At 63.5% G+C, this 10,088-nt stretch overlaps 1 protein-coding gene across 1 annotated transcript; it reads left to right on the forward strand.

Annotated features, from left to right (window-relative positions):
• Nucleotides 1–1,071: 1,071 nt before the first annotated feature.
• Nucleotides 1,072–9,574, forward strand: LOC149750847 (uncharacterized). The gene is made up of 2 exons (XM_089902292.1): nt 1,072–2,192; nt 3,720–9,574. Exon 2 carries the CDS (start codon nt 5,733–5,735, stop codon nt 6,900–6,902), a length of 1,170 nt encoding a protein of 389 aa, XP_089758418.1. The 5' UTR covers nt 1,072–2,192; nt 3,720–5,732; the 3' UTR covers nt 6,903–9,574.
• The last annotated feature ends 514 nt before the right edge of the window (nt 9,575–10,088 follow it).

Genomic DNA, 10,088 nt, shown 5'->3' on the forward strand with positions numbered 1-10,088 from the left:
TACAGACTCCCAGAGCCTCTCCCGAGTGGGGTGGCTGCGCCCCCAGTCCCCGCCCAGCGGAGCCTGGCCCCGGGCTTTGCCTTGTCAGGGAGAAGCCACTGCGACCACAGCCAGGGGCACCCAGGTCCTCTTTGTGGGCGCCGGACACTGCACCTCATTTCCTGAGAGTGGCGGGGGGTGGGCCAGAGAGAGGGCAGCTCCCAGCCCACCTTCACTCTGGCTGCCCTCCATCCTCACGGTCAGAGGCAGGGGTCCTGCCTCTCAGGGGGTCTAGCACCCCATGAGGAGAGAGCCCCAGCAGGAGGGGAGAGGCTGCACCCCTGTGCCCCCCCAGGGAGTACGTGGCCCCCACTCCTGTCATCACACATCCATGGAAGGGGTCTGAGTCACCTGTCCTGCCCTCTGAGGGATGGGCTCTCACCCCTGGCTGCTGCCCCAGACCCCTTGGGGAATCGACCTATTTCTTGCATCTGGTCACCCCGGGGTCTTCGGTGGCAGGTGTGGGTATACACAGGAGGGCACTTGGGCCCCAGTGTCCTGTGGACGGACACAGAGAGCACCTCTGAGGGGCTCGTCTGGGGTTCCATGGTCCTGGTCCGATTCTGGGTTGACGGCGCTCAGGCCTGGGATGCACACAGGTGTGTGACACAAGTGTGTCAGCTCAGGGAGGCTCACGAGGGCAGGTACACGCGGGGGTGTCCCCGAGGCACCCCCCTCGGGTGTTCGAGCGTGATGGCCAAGGAGAAGTGGATGTGTGGTGTTCAGGGTCGCGGCTTTGACCGCGACCCATCAGAGGTGCCGGGCAGAGGGGGGTCCACCTGGAACGAGCCTCTGTGTTCCTATCCTGTTTGCAAAGTGAGTTTTCCTCAGGGGTCCCCAGAGACCAGCTTAGGCCCTGGGGCCTTGGGCAGGGGTCTGCCAGGGTGGGAGGGGTGCCGGCCTGAGGGCTTTGGGAATGCCCTGGCCCGGGAGCGGGTGCTGCGGGGAGGGCGGGGTGCTGAGCTGGGGCCGCATGAGGTGCTTCCGGGAGGAGCCTGCGGCACCAGGACGGACCCGAGGCCAGCGCGGGGGTAGGGGGGTGCGCGGGGGGGCGTGGCAGAACCCGCCGAGACAAGCCTGGAGGGAAAGGCAGTGTGGGAGCATTCGCCCGAGTCCAGGAGGACAGGCCAGTGGCTCCAGCAGAGACCGGAAACAGACACACAGGGTGTGGGATTTCATGCAGGAAGAAGGGGGGTGGTAAACGGCGGTGTGGGGGGGGAGAGAAGAAAGGACAGACCCAGAGGCGCTGAGGCGCCTCGTTTCTGCGCAGTCCGCACTCCTCCTCCCACCCCTTCCTCTGCCTTTTGTCTTTTCCAAAGCAGATCCCAGCTGAGGGCCAGAGCCGGAAGCAAAAAGCAGCCCTACGTGAAGGGGGTTCACGTCCTGAAAGCCCAGAGTATTTGGGTTCGGCCAAAGGCCTTTTATTGTTACACAGGTTGGTGAATAGAAACAAAGCACAGCTCTATGGAAAAGCAAAGCATCTGAATTGGAAGTGGTGGCTCCTGCTGTCTTAGATCACGCTGCCACCAGGCGCCCTGAGCTCTAGGACGCAGCCTCCCCAGGACGGCCCTCCCCATGGCCGCCCACACTCAGGACGGTGCTGCCCCAAAGCCGGACACGCCCGTGAGAACAGCTGGGTAGCAAGTAGGCTTGCCGACCGCCAGGGCCCAGGCAGGGCCGCCCCTGGACCGTCCATCTGTCCGTCCATCTGTCCGTCCAGTCACACTGGAGCCCAGCTTTTGGCCTGCTGTTCTGTCCTCCCCTCAAAGGCGCAGCCCCAGCCCCGCTGTCCTGGACTTTGGGGACCAGCACGTATTTAATCTGATGAAAAGGACATTGACAAATGCCACCATCTCCCAGCCCATATCTTACAGAGCAAACATGTTCACAGCAGTAAGTGGGGGGGCACGCGGTCTTAGGACAAAGGATGCTGCCTTTAAGGAGCACAAGTTTAAACTCAGCTTCCTGGAAAAGCGGGTGTGCTACACTGCCCAGGAGCCCCAACAAGCGAGGGGCGGCAGCTGTCCGGCTCCAGACCTGCGGCCAGCACGTCCCTCCCCCGCCCCTCCCTCGTCCTCTGAGTCCTCTGCTCTGTCCTTCTCACTGCCGTCAGGAGTGGACGAGGTTGCCGAATGTCCAGCGTGTGATGGAAGGTAGGAAACAGTCAGGGAGCGTTTCCTGAAGGGGTCGACCTGGGGTGGGGGTGGAGGGGCCGTGCCCTGTTTCTGGAGAAGGTGGAGGATGGAAGGAGCTGGTGGCTTAAGTCAGGTGGAGCCTGGGGTGAGGACGGCCGCCCGGCCCGGCCGAGAGCGCACAGGAGCCCCATCCTGGTGAGACCTCTCTCTGTGCGAGGCTTCAGTGGGGCTGCCCAGCCCCTGGTCCTGAGGGCTGAATGAGACGGGCACCCAGGATGGGGCCGGGAGCGTCTGCAGTGCGCTGTCACCCGGCCACCAGCCACAGTTGCACACCCCTCTGTGTGCGTGTGTGCATGAGGCTGTGCACGGGGAATGTGGGATTGTGGGTGTGTGAGTGAAGCGTGTGTGTGGATGGGGAGCGTCAGGAACCCAGAGGAGGAAGCAGGCAGAGTCACGGGGAAGGGACAGGAGGAGGGGCCCCTGATGCCCTGGGGGTGTGGGCTGAGCCCAGAGGGCACCAAGAGCCTCAGGAGACCCCACCCCCTTCCCACTAATGCCTGCGGCTACTCGTCCCAAAGGCTTCCCTTGACTCCTGTGACAGCAGAGTCTGGACCTCCCCGGGTCACAGTGGTTTGAACCTGGGCCCAGTGGCTGTGCTACACCCCTGGGGTGGGCCACGCGGGGCTGGAGAGGTCCTGTCTCCAAGAGACCCCCGTGGTCCCCAGACACCCAGGGGGATGCTCCTACAGTCAGGCTCAGGGTGTCCCGTGCGCCTGGGAGCCTGCCAAGGTCCCAGCAGGACCCACGGCTCTGGACACTGGAGAGGGCTGGGGGGCCCAGGCCCTGTGAGGGGGCCCCAGGATCCACAGAGGGTTGGGGAAGGGGGGCGGAGGCGGAGCCAGGACACTCCACCAGCAAAGCCCCTTCAACCTAAAGGTCTGACCTTTCCTGGGATCCCTCTCCGAGATTGACTTGGTGATGGGGACAAAAGGATGGTCCCCGAGGAGCAAATGTTGGCTTGCCCTGCTCCAAGCCTCCTGCAGTTCACGGGTGCGGGGCTGCGCTCAACGGAGGGGGCCTCGCAGGGGTTGGGGGGAACCTCGGCCGCTCGGAATTCCCCCTCCCCTCCCACCCCTTCTGCGCGCGCCGACCGGAGCCTGAGCGGAGACCCAGCCCTGCTCCCGCACCTGGGCACCTGGGCACCTGGCTGGGCTCGGGTTTCCTTACACAAAGCTCCCCGCCCAGCCGCGCCCTCCCTACCCTGGGAGGGGCGCTCCCCACAGGGAGGCCACTGCCGGGGCGCTGGCTCCCGCCCACATTTGGGCATTGTTCTCTGGCAGGACCACTGGGGTGGGCCGGGGTGGGGGTGGCAGACAGCTGCTCGGCTGGGACTCGGGTGCAGCTCCACTATCCCCACTGAGGGCGCGTGGCCGGGCACCCAGGGCAAAGCACCGCTGGCCCCGCTGGCCTCTGCCCCCCCTGCTCTGCCCCACCCCAGGGAAGGGTTAAGCTGGCCTGGCCGACCCACCGCACCTTTGTTTGCAGATCTGCACCTGCGCTCCGATCCACCGGGCAAAGGAAGGCGGGACTGCATGCGTCCCACCAGAAGAGGGACCCTCTCCTTTCTTCCCACAGGCCTTGCCCGGGTGGGGACCCCGGGGGACCAGAGCCCCAGCACCACCTCCAACCTGCTGTGGAAGGTGGGCGTCTGTCTGCTTACGTCAGAGCTGTCCAAAGTTCTGTGTTTCCATTCCACTTTGGGGCAGGTTGGGGTGCTTGCCCAGCGGCCTCCCCCCGCCCCCCCGTGCTGCCAGGAGCCCCGGGGTCGAGCTGCATCCCGAGAGCTGAGGCCCCCACCGCGTGCTCTGTCCTTGGGCGTGACCAGAGCCGCCTCTAGGGAGAAACCCTGCTCAGTGAGGCCTGGAGCTCAGACGTTGCTTCTGAGGCTTCAGGCTGACCGTCCCCCCAGGCCCCGGCCCCCCAGGCCGCGGCAGCCCCTCCACACAGCCTTCCCAGTGAGACCACGGCTGAGCTCACCCTTCTCTGCTAGGTGGCCGCAGCCGCCCAACACCCCCGCCAGCGGCCCCGCCAGCGGCCCTGCAGTCCTCCACTCACCGCCCCCCAGACACTCAGCCCAGAGCCCTCCAGGGCCACCCCTCCACCCGGCGTCTCCGGCCCCCCACCCCCGATTCTCAGAGCGCGGCTGGCCCCTCCCCCGCCGCAGGCCGAGGGCTGCAGTGGCCCCCCACCTCAGCCCCTTTCCTGGGGGACAGCTCTGCCCACACAAACGTGGGTCCTGCCGCAGGCCCCTGGTGTAGCTGCTTCCTCCGGGGGCTCTGTGTGGCCACGGTGTGGACACCTGCTCAGCAGGGCACTGGGAGATGCTGGCACCCTGCCCACGGAGGACCTGGGGTCCTATAGGCACCTCCGCAGGACAGGGTGCGACCCCGTGGCCCGAAGCCTGCCTGCCCGTGTGGGGCACAGCGCTGGGGATCCTTGCTCCCTCGAGGTCACCTTGCCTGCTGGAGACCACGTGTGACTGTCCTGGGGAGCCCAGTGGCCCCTCTGGTGTTACTGGTGTTAACAGGATGTGAGGAATGGTTTGCTGGGGTGTCCTGGTTTTGGTGGAGGGGGATGGGTGGGGAGGGAGGGGGAGCCAGCCTGAGGGGTGGGGGGTGCCCACCGTGGCCCTGGAAGGGGAGCGGGCGGCGGGCGGTGAGACGGAGGCCCCGTGCAGTTCACACCAGGCCTCTCTCAGGACGGAGAGAAGATGTCAGCCCTCCCTACCCCTCGTTTCTCACAGGCGAGGGAACCCACAGCCAAGACACACGATCCCCCACTGGGAGCCAACAGATAGACCACGGACCCCGCCGAGACTCTACAGACTGACCAGCCCATACCGGGACCTCAAGGACAGACTAGCCCCCACCAGGACCCCAGGGAGACACCAGGATCCCCACTGGGACCCCACAGACAGACCAGTCCCCACTGGGACTCCACAGGACCCCACAGACAGACCCGGGACACCACTGGTACCCCACAGACAGACCAGGGCTCCCACCACGAAACCAAACACAGACAAGTGGCCCCACCGGGACTCTACAGACAGACCAGGGCCCGCACCGGGAACTCACAGACAGACCAGCCCCCAAGGGACCTCACAGACAGGTCAGTCCCCAACGGGACCCCACAGAGAGTCCATGGCTCCCACCAGGACCCAACAGACATACCAAGGCCCCAAACGGGACCCCACAGACGGACCATGGCCCCCCACCATGATCCAACGGACAGACCAGGGCCCCCACCAGGGCCCCACAGACACATGATCCCCCACCGGGACCCCAAGGACAGACTAGCCCCCATCGGGACCCCAGGGAGACACCAAGACCCCCACTGGGACCCCACAGACGGACCAGTACACACCGGGACCCCACGGACAGACCAGGGCCCCCACCAGGACCCACAGACAGACCAGGGCCCCCACCCAGTCCCCACAGACATACCAAGGCCCCAAACCAGACCCCACCCAGACGAGTACCAACCGGCACCGCACAGATCATGGCCCCCACTGGGACCACACACACAGACAAGCCCACAACGGAACCCCACGGACAGACCAGGGCCCCCACGAGGACCCAACGGATAGACCAGGGCCCCCACCTGGACCCCACACACAGAGCAGTGCCCACTGACCCCACAGATAGAACAGGGTCCCCAAAGGGTCCCCACGGACAGACCAGGGCCCCCACCGGGACCCCACGGAGAGACCAGGGCCCCCACTGTGACACCACAGACAGACCTGGCCCCAAAGGGACCCCACAGACAGAGAAACCCCCAGTGGGACCCCACAGACACACTAGGGTCCCCACCAGGACCCAACAGACATACCAGGGTCCCCACCGGGACCCCACAGACAGACCAGGGCCCCCACCAGGACCCCACGGACAGACCAGTGCCCACGGAGACCCCACAGACAGACCAACACACACTGGGACCCCACAGACAGACCAGGGCCACAACCGGGACCCACGGACAGACCAGGGCCGCCACCGGGATGCAAAAGACAGACCAGGACCCCCTGCGGGACCCCACAGACTGACCAGGGCCCGCACTAGGACGCCACAGACAGACCAGAGCACCCACCGCGAGCCCACAGACAGATCAGGGGCCCCACCGGGACCCCACGGACAGTCCAGGGCCCCCACCGGGACAGCGGGTACAGACCAGGGCCCCCACTGGGACCCCACGGACCAACCAGGGCCCCCGCAGGGACCCAACGGACAGATCAGGGAGCCCAACGGACAGACCAGGGCACCCACCAGGACCCCACAGACAGACCAGGGCCTGCACCAGGAACCCACAGACAGACCAGCCCCTAACAGGACCTCACAGACAGGTCAATCCCCAACAGGACCCCACAGAGAGTCCATGGCTCCCACCGGGACCCAGCGGACATACCAAGGCCCCAAATGGGACCCCACACACAGACCAACCCCCGGTGGGACCCCACAGACAGGCCAGTCCCCACGGGGAACGCACAGACAGACCACGAACCCAACAAGGACCCCACAGGCAGACCAAGGCCCCCACCGTGACCCCACATACAGACCAGCCCCCAGCGGGACCCCACAGACAGGCCAGTCCCCACGGGGAACCCACAGACAGACCACGGCCCCCACTGGGACCCCACAGACAGACCAGGGCCCCCACCGGGACACAGTGGACTGACCAGGGCCCTCTCTGGGTCCCCACAGACATACCAGGGCCCCCACTAGGACCCCATACACAACCAGTACCAACCGGGACCCCACAAACAGACCATGGGCCACACTGGGACCCCACACACAGATCAGCCACCAACGGGACACAACAGACAGGCCAGTCCCCACAGGGAAGCCACAGACAGAACAGAGCCTCCACCGGGACCCCACTGACAGACCAGGACCCTAACCGAGACCCCAGAGACAGCCAGGGCCCCCACCAGGACACCACGGACAGACCAAGGTCCCCACCGGGACCCTACGGACAGACCAGTGCCCACCGAGACCCCACAGACAGACCAACCCCCACCGGGACCCCACAGACAGACCAGGGCCCACACTGGGACCCCACACACTGACCACGGCCCCCACTGGGACGCCACAGACAGACCAGAGCCCCCACTGGGACACCACGGACAGTCCAGCTCCCCCACCGGGATGCCACGGACAGACCAGGGCCCCCACCGGTACCCCACAGACAGACCTGGGCCCCCACCGGGAACCCACGGACAGACCAGCGCCCCCACCATGACCCCACAGACAGATCAGGGCCCCCACCGGGACCCCACGAACACTCCAGGGCCTCCACCTGGACGCCACGGAGAGACCAGGGCCCCTGCAGGGACCCATAGTACAGACCAGGGCCCCCACTGGGACCCCACAGACAGACCAGTGCCCACCGAGACCCCATAGACAGACCAACCCTCACCGGGACCCCACAGACAGACCAGGGCCACAACCGGGAACCCATGGATAGACCAGGGCTGCCACCGGGACCCCACAGACTGACCAGGGACCCCAGAGACAGCCCAGGTTCCCCACCGAAGACCAGGAACCCCACCGGGACCCCACACACAGACCAGCCCCCACCGGGACCCCACAGACAGACCAGGGCCACCGCTGGGACCCCACGAACAGACTAGGGCCACCACTGGGACCCCACACACCAAACGGCCCCCACTGGGACCCCACAAACACACTAGGGCCATTACCGGGACCCCACAGACAGACCAGGGCCCCCACGGGGACCCAACGGAGAGACCAGGGCCCCCACCGGGAACCCACAGACTGACCAGGGCCCTCACCGGGACCCCACAGACAGACCAGGGCCCCCACTGGGACCCCACAGACAGACCGTGGCCCCCACTGAGACCCACAGCCAGACCAGGACCCCCACCGGGACCCCACGCACAGACCAACCCCCACCGGGACTCCACCCACAGACCAGGGCCCCCACCTCGGTCACCCCTCAGACCCCATGCATGTGCCCTCTCTCTTCCTGTAGAAGGCATTTTAATGTATTTGTTCTTCGCAGAGACACGTGTGCCTAAATCATTTCACGTGACCGTGTGGGTGACCCGTACTGCCCCCTCCCTCTACCAATGTCCCGAGTCCCCAGGTGTCACTCCAGCTCGCTTTCCTCTGTGTTTTCTCCTTGTGCACAAAACTCGATACTTACACGTAGAACATGAGCGCGTGTGATCTGCAGCGTGTGCTTATGTAACTATGGAGTTTTACTGGGGCCTTGGCGAGAATGACAGGTTGTATAAACGTCCCACTTCTCACCTGTGTCTTGACACCTCCAGGTCACCTGGACGCCTCCCCTCCTTGGAGGGGCTGCACGCTAACCCCCTGTCGTGCTGAGCTGTGTTTCCCCAGATTCATATGTTGAAACTCTGATCCCCAGAACCTCGGAATGTGGCTGTTTGGAGATGGGGCCTTTACAGAGGGGATTAAGGTAAAACGAGGCCAATGAGGTGAGCTCTGATCCAATCTGACTGGTGCCCCTATAAGAAGAGGAGATCAGGACACAGACCCCAGGAGGACATGGGGAGACAGCCCTCTGCACTCAGAGGAGAGAGGCCTCCCAAGAACCCTGATCTCAGACTTGCAGCCGCCAGGACTGGGCGGAAATTAACTCCTATTGTATAAGCCCCGTGTCTGCGGGACTTTGTTACGGCCGCCCCAGGCCAGCTGCACAGCCGGCGCTCGCTCTGCACCCACCACCCCAAGAGAGGCCATGAGGTGCCGCAGGACCGCCCCTGCTTGGTGTCCTTGAGGGCGTCCCCCAGAGTCGGGATTTGCACATGCTTCTAACTGTGCGATGGCGACCAGACGGCCTGCCCCGAGCTCTTCTACAACAAGTGAGAGCCAGCTGCCCATACTCTGGCCCCTCCAGTGATACGTGCTTTTGCTTTTTCATTTTTGCCAGTGTGACGCATCCCCGGCAACATCTCACCTCTGAAGAAGCCGGGTGCCCTCCCCAGGCCTCCTCTGGCAGGTGCACGGCCCCTGCTGCCCAGCGCTCTCTGAGGCCTCCTGGGAGGTCACCCTTGGGGCAGTGACCCATACTGAGGTGGGGTAGATTGGCCTGCTCCCTGCTCCCTGAGGCCGTCTCCCGAGACCCCTCTCCACATGCCTCTCGCACAAGGACCCCGTCCCAGGCTGTGCTCCCTGGACACTGACCCGGTGTCCGTGATTCTCGCTTCCCTGACGCCAGCGAATCTGGACGTTCCCAAGTCTAACAGCTCCTGGATTTGCTCAGTGGATCGCCCAGTCACAGCTTTCACCCATATTCCCACAGAGTTTCTTGTCTTTTTCTTGACAGTTTATAAGTTCTTAATATAATATTTATTTTAACCATGTGTCAAATGCATTAAAATATTTTCTCAAATTGATGATTTGTCTGCTGACTTTGCTTATGGATTATTTTGCTATGTTCAAGTTTTAACTTTGATATAGTAAGTGTGACTGTAAGGAAATAGGGGGAAAATCTATTTACTGCAGTTCTCCAGGCAGAGTCTGTACAAGGAGAAGAAGACTTAAAAAACCCCATGCAACCATTATTGATCTCCTCAAAGACATAAGAGGCAGTATTGTGATCATGGAGAAAGATCAGAATGCTTTAGCAATAAATATTCAAACATGAACCTCAATAAAGGAGTTGTAAAGTAAAGCTGAAAGACCCAGAAAAGGAGATCGGGTCCCTGGGTCCCACCTATGAGCTCCCACGTCTCAGTGATATTTACCACGAAAGAGGGGACGGAGAAAACAGAAGCCAGGAAACAATTTAAAATTAATAATTAAAGAAAATTTCCTGGAAATAAAGAACAAGAATTTCCAGACTGGCGGAGCCATGGGGCACCTGGCAGAG

Source organism: Delphinapterus leucas, chromosome 1 (assembly GCF_059928025.1).
Source record: "Delphinapterus leucas isolate spDelLeu-1000000601 "Yukka" chromosome 1, BTC_Dleu_Yukka2, whole genome shotgun sequence".
Lineage (NCBI taxonomy): Eukaryota > Metazoa > Chordata > Mammalia > Artiodactyla > Monodontidae > Delphinapterus > Delphinapterus leucas.